A 22,685-nucleotide genomic window follows, 5' to 3' on the forward strand; every position below is an offset into this window, starting at 1 on the left:
CAGTGGAGAGAAGGGATGAAGAGAGCCAGGATCGAAAGCCAGGTCAGTCATTGATGAAGCTTGAGGTCCTTTAGCTCGATCTGACTGCCCCTCAACAGTGGGACCTGCCTCATTCGATGTTCAGGTTAAAATGAATGTTTTACTGGGATGACGGCAAGGGCCCCTTTCCTGCGGGCACACACCTCCTACCCCTTGGTGCTTCTCTGGGCCGTGCGCTCCTGAGGTTAGGGACCTTCATCTTTCATTTCAGCATCCCAGAAATGAGTAGGATGGCAACACGGAGGTACTCCGTAGATGTGCATGTCTAACCGAAACCTGCTCCCCCCCCCGCACGACTCTCCATGGCACTAATGGTGGCCCCAAGGGGTGGTTCTATTCCTTTACAGCATTCGACTGTTTGCAAAGCTTTCCACGTTGTATTCCCACAACCACTGTAGGAGACTGAGAGGAAAGCTATCTCTAGCTCCATTTTACAGGTGAGCAAACATTTCTTCTAGTATCACAATAGTGCACCTGTGTAAAGAACTTTTGTTTTGCAAAGAGCTCCATCTGTGGTGTCACCTTCACCCTCCACGACTCTATAAGGCAGCTAGCTGGGTGCAGTGGCAAGAATGTGGACTGAGGCCTCCCAAAGCATGGGGATGAGATCCCAGCTCTGCTGCTAGGGCTCTCGAGTACTTATTATAATCTCTGTGCCTCAGGTGCTTTATCTGTAAATGGGAGACGTAGGGACATCTACCCCAAGAGCCATTGTGAAGGTGAAACCAGCGGACAGCACTCAGGCTACCTGGAATGAAGAAAGCCATCAATAAACGTTGATCGCCTTTCTCCCTTCTCTTTTTTGATGAGGGCTGGCAGGAAGGGAGTGAAACCGGATTACAGTGGCTGCTGGTTAGCCCGAGGACCAGCCAGGAACGGGAACCAGGTCATTAAGCCCCAGCTGGGGTTCAGGGATTCTCCTTTAAGGTCCAAGCAGGCGGGGAGTTAGAAGGAGGGGAGGGCGAGAAGCCCAGCGCTCAGCCCCAGCAGCTGACAGGCTTGTGAGAGGCCATTCTCTCCTACCAGGCAGGGACCCCTGCCGTTTCTGGGCTGACTTTGTGGATTAGGCCACACCTCACAGGGCTTTGTAACTCCCCACCCGCTAGAGGGTTTGCAGATAACTTCTTTCTCACCACGGGGGTTTCCTGCTGTTAAAAACAAACAAAGCCTAGAGGGCTGGTAGGGGGAGGGGCAGCAGGAGAAAGGCCCTGGGGGCCTGGGGTTACTCCTGAAAGCAGCTGAGTGAGGGGTTTGTGGGCAGATTCCCCTGAAGTGTGCTGGTAGGGAGAAAAACCCCAGAGCTCCCCCAATATCCCGGTGTTCCTTTGCTTCCCACCAAAACTAATTTGGAATACATAAGGTTCCCCAATACTGCCCTTTTGCCCCACTTTTTGCGAGTTTACAGCTTTGAAAACAAAGCTCTCTCTCCTATTTATTGGGTGTCGAATTTCGGATCTTTCTTTATCATAAGATTCCAACACCCTGTAATGAAACCTTTCCTCCAAAGATAAGTTCTAAAGCGCCCCCATTCATTTCTTCCTGAACTCAACAGATGTCTTTGAGGCCCATTTTCTGCCGGGCACTTGGTTCCCAAGGCCCAGGGGACCCCCTGGCTCCAGCTATTATCAGGGAGTCACTGGGGTCCCCAAATCTCCACTTCTGAGAGCCTCTCACTAATCCCTCTTTCGCACGGTCTCGGGGCTCTAAGCCGGTATGATCTCACCGGTGCGAGAATAAAAACAGCCCTAGAGTCACCGGCGCCGCCAAGGCCCCTGACCGGGATCGGCGCGCCCGCGTCTCGGTGCGCGCCCCAACTTCCTGGGCCTAAGCCTTCCGCGCGCCCTCTCTCGGACCGGGGTCCTCCCGGGGGTGCACCGCCAGCCTGCGGCCGGACGGCGCTCGTTCGTGCGAGTCTAACGCTCTCGGGCCCGCCACTCCAACTGAGCTTCCTGAGTGTGGGTTCCGAGAGCAGACGCCACGGCCCGAGCCCGGCCCTCCAGCCTGGGGCCCCTCTCGCCGCTCCTTTCCCACGACTTCCTCCTGGCGCCCGCCGGCCTTCAGGTCGGGGCCGCGCGGGGTCCCGCGCGCTCCAGCCCGGGCCGCCGCTGTCCCCGGACGCCCACGTGGGCGTGCTCCGCTCCGGGCGGGGGAAGGCCGGGCGCCCTCCCGGAGGCGGGGGGCGGGCAGGGCGCCCGCGGGAGGAGGCGGCAGGGCGCGGGGGAGAAGGCGGGGAGCCCCGGCGGCAAGGGGGCGGTGACAGCGCTTGGAAAGGAGGCTGCACGCGGATTTGCATGAAACACAGACTGGCAGCGGGCGGGAGCGGGAGCGCGGCGCAAACCCGGGGCCGGCCCAGCGAGCGAGCGAGCGAGCCGGGAAGGAGGAGGGCAGTGGGAGGCGAGGCTACCGAGGCGGAGGGATCTGCGCATCAAAGCGAGCGAGGCGAGCAAAGTTTGGCTGGGAGTTGGACTCTCCTTCCTGGAGGCGGCACCCAAACAGCCACCCCGTGCGGAAACCCAAACTTTCTGCTGCCACTCCGAGCCCCGCGGCCGCCGTCTCCGCCCCGCGTCCGGGGCCTTCCCGATCCCGCGCCTCTGCTGCCTGCCCGCCCGCCGCCCCTCCGCCCTTCTCTCCGCCTTGGGAGCCGCCCGGGGCGCAGGGCCGCGCGCCGAGCCCCGCCGGCTGCAGCGCCGCGGCCCGGCCGGGAGCACCGGCCAAGTTCGCCGAGAGTTGAGGCGAAGTTTGGGCGGCCGCTGCCTTCCCCGGCCGAGCACCCCGCTGCGCCCCCGGCGTCCCGCCGCACCCAGCCCCGCCGGGGGCGCTCCTCGCCGCCCGCGCGCCCTCCCCAGCCATGTCGTCCATCCTGCCTTTCACCCCCCCGATCGTGAAGCGCCTGCTGGGCTGGAAGAAGGGCGAGCAGAACGGGCAGGAGGAGAAGTGGTGCGAGAAGGCGGTCAAGAGTTTGGTCAAGAAGCTCAAGAAGACGGGGCAGCTGGACGAGCTGGAGAAGGCCATCACCACGCAGAACGTCAACACCAAGTGCATCACCATCCCCAGGTGGGGGCCCGAGGGACGCTGGGACGCGCCCGTCCAGCCCCCTGGCGTGGCGAGGACGGCCTGGTGGGATAGGAGCGGGAGGGATAGCGTGTGTGTGTGTGTGTGTGTGTGTGTGTGTGTGTGTGCGCGCGCGCGCGCGCGCGTAAGGGGGGTGGGAACGTGGGCAGGAAGGGGGTGGGGGGGACCCCAAACAAAACCTTCTCTATATTTGCAAAGATTCAGAGCTTGGGGCTTCCACGCGGCACTCGCGCTCCTAGTCCTCGCATTCGCTTTTCACCTCCGGGAAAGGGGTGCTGCAGGAATCGGCCGCCCCCACGCCGGGGAGCTGCGGGCTAGAACTTGAGGCCCGCTTTGTTCAGCTCCGCTGGCCGGAGCCCCTCCTCCGCCGCCGCCTCCCGCCCCCGCGGCCCGCGCTCGTGGAGGTGGTGGTGTCTCTCCCTTTCTTTTCTTCATTCCTGTCCCCCTACTTCTTTCCTCCTCGACAGGAATGCAGTCCGTACAGCTGGGGCTGTGGGTGAGGAGCGGGAGCCTCGTGATTGACAGATTCCTTCTTCATTCTCTCTTTGCCTTCGGGATTAGCATTTTTATCGAGTATTTTTAGATTCGGTTGTGCCAATCTCCCGCCCCCTCCGCACACACGCACTTTTAGTTGCAGTGCAGGGCTCTGGCTTTCAGATGAGAGAGTTAAGTGGCAGAGAGTGGGGTCCTGTCCTCCACCTCCCCTGACTGTTTTTTGCCCACCTTTCAGTCTGAGATTGCGGGTGGATGCCCAAAGGACGGGGCTCAGAGCTGAGATAACAACACGCACCCCAAAGTGGGCCTCGCATCGGCCCTCGCATTCCTACAGAGCCCTCCTTCCCAAAGCGCTTTGCCATCTGTCTGGATCTCCTTTATCCTCCACTTCGCGCCAGCTAGGTCAGGCGGGAGCTCACAGATGGCTGGTAGAAGGGGTCAGTGACTTCACTCCCCACGGCCTTCTCTTAGCTGAGGTGTGCCAGGCTGGGAATTGGGGTGTCTTGGGGGGGCACCTTAGCCTCCTGTTCCCTCCCTCTCAGCCCCCTTTAAAAGTCTTATTCTGAAGCAAGGGAGAGTTTGTGTGTGTGAGTAGGGGATGTTCTTGGGGTTCCAGGCTGCAGAGCAATGAGCAGAGGGTCCCCAAGGCCAGAGCCCCACAGAAATTGTCATCCTTGCTGCTGGGCCAGGAGTAGACTCCATCCTTGGCCACCTGCTTGGGGCAGCTGTACGAGGGCTGCCATCCGTGTCAGGCAGGCACAAAGCAACATCTGTCCACGGGAACCCAGGCCTCCTCTGGAAATAAATGCCACATATGGTGGGAGTGCTGACTTGAAAAATAATAATTTTTTTCAAAACTGGGTGGATCCAGTCCATAAAGCGGGAGGGAAGGCAGTGTGCCGCCCGGGAAGTGTGTTCTGGGTGTGTGATCGGGAGCCAGAATTGACTTCACAGGAGGTGGTGTGATGTGACGGTCAGTGAGCCCTAGGTCCCGGTCCCAGCCCTAGTTCTTCATTTTTCCTTATTCCTTTGGGTGAAGGGTGGGGAGTAGGGTGAATGAATGTCATACTTCTCCAGCCTGGGGAAGGCTTTGCAAAACCTGCCTTCTTACCTGCCTGCGTACATCGAGGACAAGTGCTTTATGTTTTGAAACAGGAAAAAAAAAAAAAGCTATCAATTATAAAAGGAGCAGCTGTGTAAAGTGTTTCACAGTTTACAAAGGACTTTCACATGCTTTTATGAGATCAAGAAAAAGAAACTCCTGGAAAATAGATCAGGTAATTAGGCCTAAGATTTATCCCACGTTTAATGTTGAGAAACCTAGGGAGGAGAGAGGTGAAAAGGGCTCGGCCTAGCAAACACGCAGTTCTGACCAAATGTGCATCTTCTGCTGGCCCAGGCTGCTCCTCCCTTTGAAGGTTCTGAATACATTCCTTGCTGCCGGCTCGAGCAGTGTTAACCAGGGGGATTGGGCCCCACGGATCTTTGTTGGTAAGGTCGCCAGTGTTCAGTCTTTGGGCTGGTGACAGCCTGGAGGAGAGGCCTGGCAAGGTAGGAGTTTGCCCTCTGGGGAAGCATAGCTACGGCCTGCCTTTTCCAAAGTCCTGCGCAGCCTGAGGCATATGAACGCTTTGGGTGTCTCTGAGAGTTCAAGTTAACTTGGCCTTCTCATGACTCTGTTAGGACTGGGCCATCTTCTTCTACTTGCCTGGCGAGGACCTAATGCTAAGGCAGATTTTTTTCCATCTTTTTCAGTTAGGGAAACCCAGTTCCTTGGGCGGATCCAGACAAAGTGGATTTCCATCCCTGGATTTTGTGCCCACGCCTCTGGGTCACCTTGTCTCCCTTGGCAACAGCTACTGCTGTTTTTGGTCGTGGGCAGAGAACTAAAGGCCACATCTTGGGGAGGTAGCTAGCTGGCCTCACACTGGTGATATCGGTGTGTCTCAGCCCTGTAGGCTGTGGGGTTTCTTGTCAAATTGTCTGTTCTGTCCTCACTGCCTTTTATAACTAGGGCTTTGGAAAGTTGACAAAAGGAAATGTTGAACCTAGTTATCCCACAGGGTGTGTGGGGTGGGGCACTGGGTACTTAAAAATACTCTGCGAGGTCTGGACCTTGGGGTGTAAGGAGCCCTCAGTCTAAGGAGATTTTAACAAGCCTATTTTGGCTGATACGAAATCTTGAGCAGCAGCAGCTCCATGGGGCGATTAGAGCTGGATACTAGGGTCCCCCAGAACACACACTTGCTTCTGTCACCCCGGCTCTAACCTGTCTCAGTGATCAAGAGAGCTGGAGTGGTACAGGCTCACTGGTGTCAAGAATGTCAAAGAGACCGGTGCCAAGACAGTGGTAAGAGCCTGATTTAGATACACCAACAGAGGGGCTCTCAGGGCACTCTGAGGTCTGGCAGGATGGGCAGAACTTTGGCAAGCTGTGTAACAGCATCCTACTTGTCACCTAGTTGCGTACCTGAGTACAGCTGCGGGTATCTTCCTGGCCAGTGTATAAGAATGGAGTTATCGCATTTGCTACCAAGAGGTAGAGAAGGTGTGTGTAGGTTATGTCAGTGATAAGGAGCCAGGTGCACTTCAAGACGACTGTTCTGATGGACGCTGATAACGTGTGTTTCCACCGATGGGACCCATGACTTGGCCCACTTGTTGAGAGCTGGACCAAACTTAGGCCTGGTTTGTTTGGAGGGAAATTGGGGCTTTCTTGCGTCGGAGCACCAGGTCCAGAGAAAAGGGGGAGGATTAAGCCAGACCCCAGGTCTGACACACACCCTCTCCTCCCTTTCTGTGCATCTGTTCTTTCGGTACAACCTCTTCCTGTTATCTACCTGGACTTTGCCAGGCTGCTCTCACCCTGGGGAGAAAGGGGAATGATCCCCATCTCTAACACTCCTTTCTCGGGCTTCTGGGGACAGACCGAGGGTGTAGGAGGGGCGTCTTTAATACCGTCTCCATCTCAGCGTCTCCTGTCCTCCTCCTCTCTCAGCTGCTGCTCAGAGCACCATTCTTCTGTGGCCTGTTGGAAGCAAGCTCACCTGCTTGCACACATCCTCTCCTTTCTCTTGTTAACCTTGATTAGGGGAGCTCCGCACAAGGGCTGGGATGAGGAGGGTTCTGCGGGACACCGGGTAGTTGGCTGTGGGGCTGGCTCAGAGGTATGGCCAAACCTAGGAGCCACTCGACGTTCCCTTGACATTTGGAACCTTGGAACTTGCTGCTCACACCCAGGAGTTGAATGTGTGGGCCGCTGCATGTTGCAGACAGCCCGTTGCTCACACTTCCTCATCGAATGTTACAGGATTGGATTTTGTGGATTCATTGATAGGTGTTAGCCCCTCCCATGTCTGAGTCAGTATTCCAGGAAGTGGAGGAGGATGCAGAGATAAATTGGAGATGGTCCCTGCCTGTGAGGAGCTTACACTTCAGTAAGGGAAACAGCAATAAGGCATTGAGTGTCTATTTCTTCCTTATTCCCAGCCATCAGAAGAAGTATGAGCTCTAGAATGGAGTGATATTTTTGGGGGGCAGGGGGGATTATGATGTGTTTTTTAAATACTACAGAGGTCACTGTGTTAGAAAACAAAATAATGACAGCCATCTGTTTTCTCCAGAAAAAGCACAGAAATCAGGTCCTGTATCTTGCCATTTTAATACCTGGATGGATTTAGCAGTTCACTTAATGTCTCAGAGCCTTCGTGCCGGCACCTGTAAAATCAGGAGGAGGTAAAGCCTGTGGAAGTGTTTGGTAAACCAGAGAGTTTGACAGATGTGTTATGTTTAGACCTCTGTGTGTATCATTCATTCATTGACTAAAGTATTCAGTCATTTATTAAATACCTACTGTGATGAGCAGGGCAGGGTGCCTATTCTCAAGGGGCTCCCTATCTAGAGTGGGAGACAGACTTGCCCAAAATACAGGCCATGAGCTGCAGCCAAGGGATGTACAGAATGCCCAGGGATGAGGGGGACAGACCGTTAATTCTGTGGGAGGAGGTGGGGAGAGGAGGGAGGAGTCCCTGTGAGGTGGAAAACCACGAGGACAGAAGTTATTATCCAAAGGACGTTCCTGGACTGTAGTACGATCATACGAACTTTTGGGTTCATGGTGATCGTTGCCTACAAGACCGAGGATGTCTTTATCTTCTTTATCTTCCTTCTCTCCCTAAACGGAGCACTGCTATGAATTTGTTACCTCCTAGCTCGCACCGAACTAGCGACTAGTGACTTGTGTTCAGTATTTTATGCCACTGTAAAGTGTCCTCGCTTTGAAGTAAAGAGTCATTAGTATTGCAAACCTGAAATTCAGGTTTCCTTGGTGGAAACAGTGACTTTAGACATATGAGCTCAGAATATAACGGATCATGTCGATAAGAAGTGGACAACTTGGAGGTGATGTTGGATCCTCAGAATTTCAGACTTTTGGTGTGACCTAGCTTTTCATTTCTCTGGTTAACACTCGCTGAAAGTAAATCCTATAAACCTGAGTTTCTATATGGACATAAGAGCTTTTAATAATGTATTTTAAGAAGTCTTTGCAAGGATGTAAAGTGTCAAATGACAATTCTAATAATAGAAAAAGTCAAGGAATACAGTAGTCATACCGTTCTGATGAGAAATGCAAGCAGCCGATGGCATTGAGAGAATGGCTTGAGCTTATCCCATCAGCAATCCACTTAAAATGAGTTTGAAAAATAAATATTGGTTCAATAATGTAAATTTGTAATTGCTGGAAATAAAATTAACACGATTTAATGGACTGAGCAACTGTGAATTTTCACTTGTTCACTTATTGGGAGGTTTCTAAATGCCATTGGATGCACAATACAGCCGTGTCTCTGCATGAGCTCCTTTATGAATAGGACCAAGTAGCGCTTGCTTCATTTATTTATTTTTATTGAAGTATAGTTGATTTACAGTGTTGTGTTAGTTTCAGGTGTACAGCACAGTGATTCAGTTATATATAACATATATATATATATTCTTTTTCAGTTTCTTTTCCCTTATAGATTATTAGAAAATATTGACTGTAGTTCTCTCTGCTATACTGTAGGTCCTTGTTGGTTATCTATTTTATAAACAGCAGTGTGAATGTTAATCCCAAACTCCTAACTTGTCCCTTCCCGCCAACCCCCTTCCCCCTTTGGTAACCGTAAGTTTGTTTTCTATGTCTGTGGGTCTATTTCTGTTTTGTATATAAGTTCATTTGTATCTTTTTTTTTTTTTTTTTTTAAGATATAAGCGCTATCACATGACATTTGTCTTTCTCTGTCTGACTTTACTTCACTTAGTCTGATTAATCTCTAGGTCCATCTATGTTGCAAGCAGCGCTTGCTTTAAAACTTGAAGTCCAACTCTATTCCTTTACCTATTCTCCCACCTTCTTTATTCACCCGTCCCCCAGCCTCCTTGAAGCTCTCTAAAGTGGAGTGCAGCTTTCTCAATCAACAAGGCTCATGAATAGTCCTAATTAACTTTGTCCTTGTCTCCTTTGATGTATTGACATATTTAAAAGAAACCAAAACCCACCGTGCCCCCTTCCCCAAATCTATGTCTGGTAGTACCAGTCTGCTGGGAAGGGAACTGCCTAGAAAGGCTGCCGGTGAAGGGGCCTGGGAGACTTACCAGCCTTTTGCAGATGCGAATGTCCTGTGCAGTGCCAGATGAGACTAGCTCTTCCCCAGGAGGGCTGGGCATCATCTGTTGACCACTTCAGTCTCCCCATCTTCAAGGGCGGTGGTTCCTGGAAACGGTTGGAAATTGCCATATTAAACCCACCCTGCAGAAGTCTGGTTTCTAATTTTACTGTATTCCAGGTTTTAGAACAAAGATCCGAGAGAACTTGTCCAATTCATGTTTATGCTTTCCTTCAGTGCACCTACTGGGTGCCCAAACCTGCTCCAGGTAGCAGGGCCCCACCAGTGAATGAGGCAGACGCCCGATTCTGCCCTCCCGTAGCCTCTGGTCCACTGGCTGCTCAACAAGAGTCCTTTGGAATTGTAGTAATCATGTATGTGTTCACTCTGGTTAACTCGTAAGTACTGTTTTCTTAATGCCAGAGAACCAAATCCCCCAAGCTCTGCAGTTTATTGAGTCCGGATGAGGGGTGTGTGTGTGTGTGTGTGTGTGCGTGTGTGTGTGTGTGTGTGTGTGTGTGTGTAACATTATTCTTTGTTTTGACTTAATTAACAGTTTTAGAAATAACAAATCTAGATCACAAGTCACACTGTCTGCAGTGATTATCTGAGGCCTCAGCTGTAAACAGCAACCTGCCACCATGGCACACTGCTACAGAGTGTTTTGACGGAGAGACTTGGTTTAAAACGAAAACATGGTAGAAGCCTATTAATGAAGAAGTTTTGCTAATGCTGGACTAGGCTGAAGTTTGTGTCGCAGGCCTTTTCTCCCCATAAATGTGGTCAGAGAAATATTAGTCATAAACAAACTTTGGGGAGTCATTTTGGAGGCAGGAGTCAACAGACCTGAGGAGGTTCTAGACTTAAGCTCTGTTTCTAATCAGCTGTGTCACCTGGGCCAATTCACTTACCATCTCTGGGCCTCAGATGTTCTCAACTGGAAAATGGGCTCAATGAGCTCTATCAGAGGATCTTTCTAACTCTAAAGTGGTTTTCATGCAGGCCTTTTAGAAGCTCCCCTTTGCAAGCATCCAGTTGATCACTGAATCACAGATCTTTCTTGATGAATATCCCAAGGCCCTATGAATTTCTATAGTTGAAAGTAATAAAACTATAATTCAGCCTTTAATGTTGGTTATTTTCCCCCTCTGCCCTCCTTGCCTCTCCCTCACCCTGTGAGTCTAAATCAGTGAAATATAACTACAAAGGAAAATAAAAATAACTGAATAGGAGGGTAATGAAGTGAAGGCTGTGTGCCTTGAGATGCAGTGAGCAATTTTTCTTCTTTTGTTGCTATTTTTGGCTATTCTCAGAGCAGGAAGTTTACTTAAACTAATGACCACAATTGCCTAAAAATGGTGAAATGTGAGAGGTAGGCATTATAGAGGATACCTGTGGAAAATGTTTGCTCATATGTCAGGGTTTACCCAGGAAGCTTCCTTTATTTATTTTCAAGCACCTATATAAAGAAAGGCTGTACTCGATTGTGTAAGCGTGCACCTCTTGTGGGGCGGCGTGGAGGTTACAAGTTGAAACCCCAGCTAGGAAATGAAAAGTGAGTTTCCCCCGAAATAGTACTTTTTCTGTATCACATGGCTCTCCCTGATTACATCTGGCAAGTTTTTCTCCTGACAGCTTTGCTGGGAGTTAGGACTAGGGGGTTGTTTAAGAAACCCTGGGTCAAGGTTTGCCTTTGAAACCTACAGCGTTATCAGTCTGGTGGCTTTCCCTGCTAACTCTTGCATCACAGACTGCCAGGCCAAGTTGTAGCTCTGAGGTGTCACCGTTTTGTTTTTTTTTTTTTTCCTTTGAGACTGGACTTTTGAAAATAGTAATGCTTTTTGGGTGTGTGTTTTCTAAAGGTCTGTTTTTACGCTGTCACAGCTCAAAAATGCCAAAAGGCATTTTTTCCTTAAAAAATCACCTCTGGGCTAAGCCCAAATGTGGAGTAATGGACCCAGAAAGGACTTTTTGAGTAGTTACAAGTGGCTGAAAGCAGGCACTGGTGATGGAAGTTTGGGTTTTTTCCTTTTGCTTCAAATGTGCCCCATTGTAAACTTTCCTGCATCCTCATGGAATTCAGACTTGAGGTGAGCCTTATTTCTCTGTGTGCCTGGAAGGGCAGGGTGAGTGAGCTTGTTTTGCTACCTCTTTAAATGTTTTGTGTAGCCATTTATCTCTACCCAAAGAGAGTCTTAAAACATTGCTTGGGGAACAGGAGTGGGGGGTGTGGGTGGGCTGGAAGAGCAGAGTCATCAAGGGAAAACAAAGGGCCCTGGAGTCTGACAGACCGGAGTTTGAGTTGGCCCGTTACTGGCTATGTGACAGCCTTGGGGACATCTGCTTCCATTGATTAAGCTCCATTTGCCTCATCTGTATAATGGGCATGGGCCCACTTACCTCCTGTAAGTCAACGCAAATGAGATAAGAGAGAGCAAGTACTTGATTGATAGCTTGTGGCTCACAGCACATAGTAGGTGCTTCGTAAACACTCATTTTTCCCTTTCAAGGGGGAAATCTGACTGATGGTGTCAGTAGATTCCAGTAAGGGCCCCCCCACCCCCGACACACTTGTTCTCAGGGCTCGCTGTTTGGAGAACATGGGTTGATGTAGTGAGAGGACCTTCCTCTAGCAGGTGCGCACCAAGCGGCCACAGCCACACCACTTGTTGGTTTACGGCTTGGAAGGCTATTGAAAGACAATTCATACTCTTCGGTGGTTCTCCCCTCCTCCATCATCATTTTAAAAATTGTTTGGCTGACTAAAAATAATAGTATTGAAAATAAACTTTGATGAATCAGTGCTCCTGGGGTGGGGGGTATAAGATCCTGAAGAAGAAACACCGTGACTCACAGGCTCGTCACCGATAGCCTGCCCTTCCGTGTGTGCAAGTGCGTGATGTTTATTGTTGCTGGTGTGTTTCTGAGGCCTGGTTGGAAAGCAGTTTCAGCTCCAAGTACCCCCTCACCAGTTGGCTTGGTTGTCAGGTGAGATTGTTCGGTGCCAGAAGCTCACGGCTCCAGGATAACCCAGATGTGGATGGCGGTACCGTGGGCTGCTCCTCGAGGGGGGCCAGAGGGCTCTCACACTTAGTAGGCCATGCTTTGGACATCCTTTTGGATGTGGTACTTTACATGGGGCAGAGCTGCAGGGCCCAGGGATGGCCCACGTAGAGTCTGCACTTCCTCCTTCCAGACTGTATGCTGGGTCCCGACCCTTCAGTTCCCTGCCCACACGGTCTCAAGCCTGCTTGCAGGCCCATCTGCCTAAGGAAGGGCAGACTGCATCGGCCGTGGACCGTGTGTGCACCCGTGGGCCCCAGGCTGACAAGGTGGGCAGGGCCGGGAGATGGAGGGATTGGATGGAATTCAGACTCGGGGTGTCTGCATGGGTGTCCATGAAGCCCCTCTAAGTGTGGGGTGATGCTGGGGATGGCCAGCTCTCCCCGAGTGTCTGCATCCCACTGTAAAACCGAGGGGTCAGAGAACTCTGAATTCAAACGCGGCCTCCCAGGTTGTATCAAGGTATTTGTCAATATGATAGAACATGTTCTATTTATCAGTCTGTTATCTTGATTTCTGTCTTTTAAATTTAAACATGACATATCCTATGTGGGCCTTCGTAGGTCCTCTTGCTCTGGGACCCATTGATGGTGAGGCAGGCCTGTTTTTAGCACCCTCCTCTCAGTTATGTAGCCACAACTGGGGCCCCGCTCAGGTGGCACCATTATATGGGCAGGATTGTGGGTACTTCTATAGGGATTGATTTCCCTCACCTTGAACCCAGATCAGAGTGAATTAAATGCAGATCAGGGAGCAGGTGATACGTATGGCAGCCGCCCATCTTAAAGGTGGAGCAAAGAGCCCAACCGCTGTAGTGCGTTTGGTTGTTGGATCTATTTATTGGGCACTGACTTTGTGCTGGGCCTCGGGAGATACAGAGATGCAGAGATAAAGTCCTGTCACTGAACTGCACAGAGGCAAAAAGGGACACGGTGACCACAGTTACGGTGGGCTCATGGGAAAGACAGTCTAGCAAAGGCTGAACAAAGAGGTAGTTGGGAGCCCAGAGAAAGAGCAGCTCTTTTCTGGGGGACCCAGAAGACTTCACAGAAGTGATGCTCCAGCGGGACTTTGAAGGGTGGATAGGAGTGTGGGAGTGAGGGGAAGGCTGCATGGAGCACTGGCCAGACAGAGGGTGGAAGGGCCTGGTGTGTGGGGCAGGGTGGCCAGAACGTGGAAGAGGGAGTGGCCAGAGAGGGTCGGGAGAAGGATGTTGCCAAGGGCTTCAGTTGGCCAGACTTGGCGTTTGGACCTTGCTCCGTAAGCACCCAGGAGATTTTTAAGTTAGGGGAGTGGCGTGGCTGAAGCCACCATTCTATTCGCATTCCTCCCCCACCCCGAGGCTGGTAAGAGCAGGTTTTCTGCCGGAGTTATCCGGGTCAGAGTCATAATCCCTTACACCACCATGTGGACAGCTTTAGGCTATGTCTGGACCAGGGTGAAAATAGTGTTTTGTTGGCCGTCAGGAGAGAAGACAAGTTGTACAGCCAGGAGGGCTGGGGGAGCCCAAGTGTTCAGGTAATTAGCCAGTGAGTCATGCCAGCCTCTTGACATGGATTCCTTGGGAAATGAAGCAGGGTGTCGCTGGGCTCCATACAGAGGCCTCAACATCAGAACCTGGCCTCTCCCTGGGTCTTCTCTGTGCCTGGTACGGTGTCTTTGTGTAGAATATCTCTGGTCAGTGTTTTAAGTGTCTTCACTGATGATCGCCTAGGCCAGGCTTTCCAATTCCAGACCACACTGCAATCAGCAAAAATACCTAAATTCTCTACTGCAGACTCATCGAATGCTATCATGTATTAAAAACAGATCATATTCCTTAATAAGAGAGTAAAATAGTTTAAGTTCATATATTTTATCACTGAGAGCAAGCAGAAATTTTGGTGACCACTGAGAGATTGCATACAGTTTACCTCACCTGTTTAGAGTCAGCTTTTTTGTGTTGTTAATTGAAGTTTATAGGTTTTTAGAAGATAAAAGTTTTGTGTCCACAGACTGATTCTAGTTCATGGACCATTTTTGAGAACCCTGATAGAGGCCTGCTGCTGAAGGGGCAGCCTCCTGCAGTGGAGCATTCTGGGCTTACATTCAGAAGACCCAAGTTCGGATCCCTGCTCTCCCCTTTCCTGCTTTGGTGACCGTAGACCAGTCACCTGATTTCTTTGAGCCTCCCTTTCCTCAGCAGTAAAATGGGAAAAACCTTGCCTCCCTTGGTGGGATGATTGCCGTTGTTTATTTAGATGAGCTAGGCATGAAAAGCTCTTTGCAGACTGTGAAATATTATGCAGTGTCGCTCATTATTTCTTTATGAAGCACAACTCTATGGTATTGCTAAAAGCCCTTCCTGACGGAGATGGAGTTAAGGCCTCCAGGTTCACACCCAGATTTGCACCGCCACCTTAGAGAAAATCATTAACGATGCACAAATTCAATAGGAATATGAACTCAGGGCGTGCGTGCTGCAGGGTCTGGTTCCAAAAGCTTAGGTGAGTTGGTGCTCGTGGCCTTGTCTGAGGATTTGGGTCAGCTGTGCTGACCTGTGGCTGATCACCTGAGCCCTCTCACCTGGGAGTGATCCTGGCACAGGCAGCGTGGACTGGGTGCTGACTATATGCCAGACACCAAGGTGGGCCATTGATCAGCTGGTTGGTCTTCTTTACCCATCTTCTGGGAAGGATGAGTAATCCATGTTTATAGAAGAGGAAGCAGGGGCTTCCCTGGTGGTGCAGTGGTTAAGAATCCGCCTGCCAATGCAGGGGACATGGGTTCGAGCCCTGGTCTGGGAAGATCCTATGTGCCGCGGAGCAACTAAGCCCGTGCACCACAACTACTGAGCCTGCGCTCTAGAGCCCACGAGCCACAACTACTGAAGCCCGCACTCCTAGAGTCCGTGCTCTGCAGTGAGAGAAGCCACCGCAATGAGAAGCCCACGCACCGCAACGAAGAGTAGCCTCCACTCGCCGCAACTAGAGAAAGCCTGCGTACAGCAACAAAGACCCAACACAGCTATAAATAAATAAATAAAAACGGCTTGGAGTTAAAATGCAAAAAAAAAAAAGGAGGCTGAGGCTTTGAGGGGTCAGCGGCAGAACAGGAATCTGAATTCAGGTCTGGTTCCTGACACCCAGTTGCCTGCCCCAAGGCTCCCCAAGAATGGGCTGCTGTTCTCATCCTCACAACAAAATCCATGAACTTGCTCAGGAAAGTTGCTGTAGGTCTCATGATAAGAGATGGAGCTGGATTTGCCTCTGAAGCTTTGCCCCTTCTAGAATCAGGGGTGACTATATAATTTATTAAACAAACCAGGACACTTCTAAGAGTGTAAAAGGGCAGTGCTGTCATTAATGATGGCCAGAAAATGGGCATCAACCTGGACTGTCCAGGCAAACCTGGATAAATAGTCATTCTAAGTCACCCTGCCTCTGGGCCAGTGATGATGATACCCGACCAGGGAAACTGGGAGGATTACATCAGCAGCTTTCTCTGCCACTGCTAAAGTGTCAGGGACTGTCTGGATTATTTACTGCTATTCCGAGTGAGGGGACTTGCCTAAGATCATTCAGCAAGTTGGCAACATAATTTAAAACTGGATGAGACCTTAGAGGTAATCTAAAATAGTCAAGTTAGCACCCGAGCTTACTTAGCTGCAGTAGGAGTTGGGGAACCTTTGGCTCTGCTGATGGCCACTCTGAAGGGAAGGGGGGAGAAGTGGGAGGTGGAGGGGGGGACGTGAGGGTGGCAGTGAGGGGGTGGTAGGGTGTTCACCTGGCTCTAGAACATCTGCATCCTCATCAGGCCATGTCCCTTCGGAACCCAGGAGATGCCCCTAGGTGCAGTGCAGCTGAGATGGGATTTCATGTCCAGGAGCAGAGTCTTCTTCTGTGAGCTGACCTCTCCTGCCCCCCTGCTCCATTTTCGCTGAGGCCTCAAAGATATTACTGGCTGGGAGCTGGTGGGGGTGTAGTGGATAAACCTTCTGCTGAAGAGTTTTGGAAGGCATTGAGGAAGGAATTAAAAATAACAGCAAGCATGCCTTTTTTCTCTCTTTGATGCTGGTAAATGCATGGAATGTGCCAGGGTATGTGGCCCTAAATAAGCCCCTCTGTCAATGCGACTCCGTAGAGAACATGGAAAGGCTTTGCACTGCTTCCCTTCTGCCCCATGTTCATGGGACTGGTTTCTGCGATCGTCCAAGCCTCATGCTTCCTCTCTTGCCCCAAATAATCTGTTGGAAATCTGGAGAGAGACTTGAGTTCTCTATACTCTGCAACCAAACTGTTTGCCGTGGGCGAGCCCCTGTCTGATGAACTCCAAGGAGAGCAGCTGGAGTGACAAAGAAGACTGGTTACAGGCTGAGAAAAGTGAAGTGTAAATTCAAACCAAACTTGGCACTTGCTTGGAGAACTTCAGCTGATACGGCTCTAGTCGTCATCCTTTGTGGCTGTGCTGTGTCTTATAAATAGAACAAGATGCATTTCCTTTTTTTTTTTTTAACCCCAGAGACACAAGGAGGCATGTGTGTGGGTGAGTATGGGCAGGGAATATTAATTATTTATGTTCCAGTTCATCGGAGAGTCAGCGTGGGAACTGGCCCCCGGGCTTCATGGAGATGACTAGGCCATCTTGTGGGTAAGGCTGGACTGTGCTTTTGTATCTTTTGAGTTCCAGCTCTCCTCACCATTGCCACCCTCTCCTCCTTAGTGGCAGCCCTCGGTTTCTCACGCCTGGATACTGCAGTAAGCCAGTTCGCTCCTTCCCTCTCCGATCCATCCCATACTCTGGATCAGGGGCCAGACTCACTGTATTAGGATGCTTTGGGCTACAAGTAACCTGAAACCCAACTAACATCTTCACCAGTGTGAGGGCTTATTATCTCCCCTAAGAAGTCTGGAGGCAGGGAGGTTTCGGGCACCAGCAAGGACTTGGGAGCCTTCCATCTTTCTGCCCTGCCATCTTCAGCCCTCATGATCCAGGGACGGCCACAGCTGCTCCAAGAGTTACTGTCTCTACACGGTTGCATCTAGCGGCAGAAAAGGCTGCTTCTCCTTGGGGGTCTCTTAATCCAGGAAGGAAATCTTTCCCAGAAGCCTCCTGGTATCTCGCCAGTATTTTGTCACATGCGGTCTTGGCAGAAATAATGGATTGTAATAAGCCTTTTGATGTCAGAGATCCAGGCTATTTCTTCGGCTCACCAGTACCTGCTAGGCACTTAGTAAATGTCAATTAATACTTGTTGATTACTGTTTTCCTTTTCTGAGTAGACTCCTGAATACTTATCTGATGTCTTGCTGATTTCAGGGGTTATGTTGGTAAACCAATCAGGGACCAGATCTTGCCCTCAGGGAGCTTACAGTCAAGATGGAGAGACCATTATTTGTGTTCAGAATATCCAACCATGTGGGTTGTAGCAGTCTGCTGTGGGGCAGCTTAGGAACAGGTGTGAAATTGGGGCTCAGGGGGACAAATGGAAGTGAGACTCATGGAAGGGGACCATCAGGGCCTCTGAACGCTGTGCCTGAGGACGACACATTTTCCAACCTAAGCAAGGTCTTTCAAGAAGTTCGGATTTCTGTCTCCACCCCACTACCAGTCTTGTTTTCCTGTTGACAAAATGAAGGTTAAAAATTTGCCCTTGAGTATGGAGTGGGGGCAGGGTACAGAGCTAAGCGCCTCCTGCCCCCAGGGGAAAATTTCTAAAGGTTCTTGCGGTATTTTAGCTTCGAAACCCTGTGAAATTGAATTGCATGTTTAGCGTCTTTGTGCGTCTCACTGGCTTTGAAGCTGCTGGAAACTTTCTCTGAAAGCATATAGACGAAGAAATAAGAATTCTATAAATGTTTGGTGGTTAAAAACAAACTGCTGGCCAGTTTGTAGAATTTTGGGGTCATTTTCTGATGGAACATTCTGCAGACACGGAATACCCTGGAGTCTTCCTGTCACAGTCAGCTAATAACTGACTTCAGGTCTCCAAATGCTTTTTCATTCCAATTCAGAGAAAACAGAGCCTGTCCCAGGGCCTCATGGGCCCTTATTTTCCTATTGATCTAGGAGCTGGGCTAACTCAGGACCCCCCTGGGAAACATCTCAAAGCTAATTAAAGATGTTTGTTTCAGGTTTGCCTGTTTTTCTTGCTTGATTGAAAAAGTTGCAGTTTTGGCTTTTCTTATTAAAAGAAAAAAGGCTCTATCAGCTGATCCGGGAGGTGGGAGTGGGGGGATTGCACACTTCAGCGCACATGTGATGTGTTGCCCTCCTGCCCTCTGCGCGAGGCCCTCACAGAGTGGCATCTCTGAGCACAGGGCCGGGCACCAAAGCAGCTGCTTTCCTTGAAAATTCTTGAGTCTCCAGGAGGAGAGGCCAGGTGAGCCTGGGCATGAAACCCAATGAAGTGGTTCCAGGGTGAGGCTGGTTCTGTTTGACCAGCTTGAGTTCTGAAGTTAATGGTCCAAGGTCCCCACTCAGAGGGAGAGTTAGTATATGGGGAGATGGAGGCCCTGACAGCTATTCCAGGGTGTCCCCCGACCCTTTGTTTAACCGCGGCTGTGGACCAGTGGTCTCAGATGTTTACCGTCACCTGTTTATAAGAGGGAAGTGTGGTCATATTTCTATCTCTCTTGTGGGCTGCACGGTTGCCTTACTGGGGCTCATGTGGGAAGTGGTTACCGTTCAGAGGAGGGTGAAATAACAGTACTCACAAAGGGACTTTGATCCGACAATCTTTTTGAATGTCACCTTTTGACCACTGTTGTTTTTTTATTTTGATTTTTTGTCTATCAGCCTTAACTTCAGTGACGAGAAAATCAAACCACATGCTGGAGCTCGTTCTACCCAGCTGGGTATCACAGTTCAGAATTGCAGCTCAAAGTGCTTCTCCTCTCTCTGGGTTTCACTGGGGGGTTGACTTCCAGATCTGTAGTTCTGCACAGCTAGAGACCCTCAGCTTCAGCTGTTCTCTGGGCTTCCACATCTGAACATCCCAGCAATGCCTGGAATCGAACATGGACCATTTCTTTCTATCCTCCTTCCGTGACCGACACTAGTCTTCATCTTCATCATTATCGGAGCCCCCAGGGTCAGTGAAGTGTTGAATCAGTCAGAGAACAGACACACGTGAACACGAAGGAACCTTGGCATCCCGTTTCTCTGATGAGGCTGAGGGCCCTTGGCCACTCTTTGGTGGAGCTTGGCTTTCTGGCTCCAGGAAGGTCAGCTTGGCTTCTCTGGGTATTGGTCTTCGCATCTAGAAAATGACAAGCTCCAAGAGAGAACCTCAGAGGTCTGTATCGGCTCTAATACTTCACGACACCTTTCTGCCCTCTCTTCCTTGGCTTCTGGGTTTTCACTCTTTTCTCGACGCATATATTTTCCTGGGAGGCAAGTGTAATTTTTCATCTGATGCTCTACCGTCAGAGGCAGCCCATTCCTTATTTAATTCTATTATAGTCACGGTTTAACTCACCAGGTACTTACGGAGCATCCTCAGTTGTCGTTGGTGGTGGCAGTACCGCCAGACACCGTGGTCCAGGAGGTGTGAATGGCCCGTGGATTTGGACGGTCATACGTACTCCTGCTGCCTGGAGCCACCAGGCTTCTATTCCCTATTCCCAGGCTAGGGGAAATCAGCCTTCAGGCAAAGAGGAATTCTCATTTAGCCCAAAGCACAGGCTTCCTGTGCTTCTGGGACCAGCTGCGTTGCGGCCGAGGTGCTGTAAAAATACAGGAAGGAAGGGAAGCGTGTTCACAGGTTGGTTAGAGATTTTGAAACCAACAATCAACTCTCTTATCCACAAGAAACCAGAATCCACTGCTGGCTTTCGGGCTCTCACACCCGCCGCTCCACAGAGTGCTCTTTCAAAACTGGGGTAGACTCTTTTTGCTAATGGCTTTTTCCATGAACCCCAGCCAGCCAGCAAGTATATTCTTTGAGGATTATGATTTGACCAGCACGCTCAGGAATCTTTAAAGAGAAGAACCATCTTTGTCCTCAGCTGTTTTAAGGCCAGTCAGGAGACAGAGCCTTCTAGAGATGAAGTAATGAGAGGCTGGCCACTGCAAGTACACAAGAAGTAAACAGTGGCCATTCCCGTGACCCTGCTTTTTTTGGGAGTCTGTCACCCCAGGGGCTCCTGGGTGGTGCACAGGAGAGAGAACCAGAGGTGGAAGACCCCGTTTCTAGGCCTGCCCCATTGTGAACCAGCTTCGTGACCTTGGGTGAGTCACTTTGCTACCCCGGCCCCTGGTTTCCTCCTTGACAAACCAGAGGCGTTGACTTAGCAGGATTTTAATGTTTCTGCACCTTAAACATTCTAATTCTGGAGCTTGCGTTCAAAGAAATGACCAACTCTGTTAACTGATTCGGATAGTTTCAGGATCACTGTACAATCGCTCTGGGGGCTGGAGATTGGGGCCCGCCGTTGAAGACAGGATGGAAAGAGCTTTGAGGTGCGGGGTAAGCCGTGGCAGCTGGGACTCCTGCTTCCTAATGACCACATTTGGTGGTCGGGCTCACCATGGAAGGTTCTCAACCTTGGTTACTTATAAAAATTCTGATACCCAGACCACACCTCAGACCAATTCAGAATTTCTACAGGCGGGGCCTGGGAATCAGTATTTTTAAAGTTATCCAGGTGATTCTGGGGTGTGGCCAGCATTGAGAATCAACAGCCCTAGATCTTAAGTAAAGCTGTGGTTCAGTGTTCTGGGCATCTCTTTTAGGGGTAAAGTGATAGTGGTTGGTTTAAAAAAAAAAAAGCACAGTACACAGAGAGAAAAAAAGTTCTAGATTTGAGAAGCATGTTGATTTGGTAATCACAGCTGTTGATGGTGAGTAGTTGCCCTGAGATTTGGATCCCCAGTTTTCTTTCTCTGGGTCAGTGGTTTCTCAAACATCTCTGAAGGAGTAGAACCATCTGTAGTTGGTTATTTCTGCTTGGGAAACTCAGAGTACTAAGTGGGGGGGTGGAGCCAGGGCAGGGGCGGAGCAGGAGTGGATTAAACAGACCGTAACACGCAGCCACGCATAACACGCAGCCACGCCTTTTTCATGAAGCCAAGTCAGAGGCCCCAGCCAGCGCTGGCATACCTTAGTGTCAGATCCTTGGCGATGCCCCGGTGGATGCGAGGGGCTGTGAAAGTATGTGCTATGCCGTTTCCTGTGCCTTGGTGAGTGTCCCTGCCCTCGGTTGAGAGGATCCTACCACCCTCATAAGCCATCGCATCGAAACACTTCCGTTTATGCCCAGTCAGTTGTTCGTGCTTCCCTGCGGGGACTCCATCCCTACAGCCAAATGCAATCTGAGGGGACACAGCTGTCCAGAGTAAACATTCATGGGAAAGGACAGCTCAATTCTAGTATCTTTTCAGGCAGAGGGGAGGGCATATTGTGATGGTGGTGGGATTGTGAAGGGGACTGCTTAATGGGTGTGAAATGAGCTTCAGGAGGGAGGAGAACTTGTCGGTGTTGATTAGCCCCGAAGGGCCTCACATATGGGGAGCAGGGTCGAGGAGCTTTTCCAGTGACAGGGTTTGAGAGGTGGGTGTAGACACAGATGCCAGATGGAGGTTGTTATTTCTTAGACGAATGAGGAATCCGTCAGTCACTAAATGTTTAGGAAGCAAGGCACTCAGAGAAATGGTAGATACGGCCTCTGCCCTCAGAGAGCTTACAGTCTGACTTGGGGTTTGAATACACAAGTGTGGGATAGTACGAAGGTCTTCTGTGCTGTGGGCACATGGTGAGTACCCAGGGGTTCGGAAGGAGGGGCCACGGAATGGGTGGGACGGGACAAATGCATCAAGGGATGTGGACCTGGGCTAGTGAAAGGGAGACACATGGGCCCCACTAGTGAAGTGTGTCTGTCTCCTCACTCCTAACACGACGTTGATTATCTTTGGGGAGCAGCCCCGAGGGGCACCCCATTGCCAGTAGGAGCGACTTTATGTTCTTGCCTCCCACCAAAATTCTCTGCTTTCAGGAGTCAATTTTCCTCTAGCTTTTTCCTTCTCCTGTGAGGGGTGGTCTGCCAGCCCTCTGCTTTGATGATTACCATCTGCCCACCTTAATTTCCTGCGTAGTTTCAGCTCGAAAGCCTTTCTGGACCCAGAAATATCATGTAAGATGATTGTTCTTGGTTCCAGTAGCCACCTGGCACCCTCTCAGCGGTGGCTGCATTTCAGGTATGCATGGGAATGATTATCTGTGCATCAGCGAACTCGAGTTTGTCCTGTGAGCGAGTTGTGTGATCATTGGTAAATGCAGGACTGGCTTTGTTAGGCCCTGACTGTGGCCAAGGCTGTTATTTCTCTGCGGGTAATTATTTCAGGCTTCACGGTCACAAGCTGAGCATAATCAAGGGCAGATAAGAAAGCCAT

General features: G+C 50.5%; 1 protein-coding gene across 3 annotated transcripts in view; it reads left to right on the forward strand.

Moving 5' to 3' along the window:
• Positions 1-2,771: 2,771 nt before the first annotated feature.
• Positions 2,772-22,685, forward strand: part of SMAD3 (SMAD family member 3) — a 119,473-nt gene continuing 99,559 nt past the window's right edge. For 2 of the 3 annotated variants that reach the window (XM_082681181.1, XM_082681179.1), the window contains exon 1: positions 2,772-3,093. In XM_082681181.1, the coding sequence (XP_082537307.1) occupies positions 2,888-3,093 (206 nt within the window). In that variant the 5' untranslated portion in view covers positions 2,772-2,887. Of the gene's footprint in view, positions 3,094-21,354; positions 21,477-22,685 lie in introns of those variants that run through there. The other variant, XM_082681180.1, reaches the window with a different exon arrangement.

Source organism: Grampus griseus (genome assembly GCF_964374135.1).
Source record: "Grampus griseus genome assembly, chromosome: 2".
NCBI classification, from domain to species: Eukaryota; Metazoa; Chordata; class Mammalia; order Artiodactyla; family Delphinidae; genus Grampus; species Grampus griseus.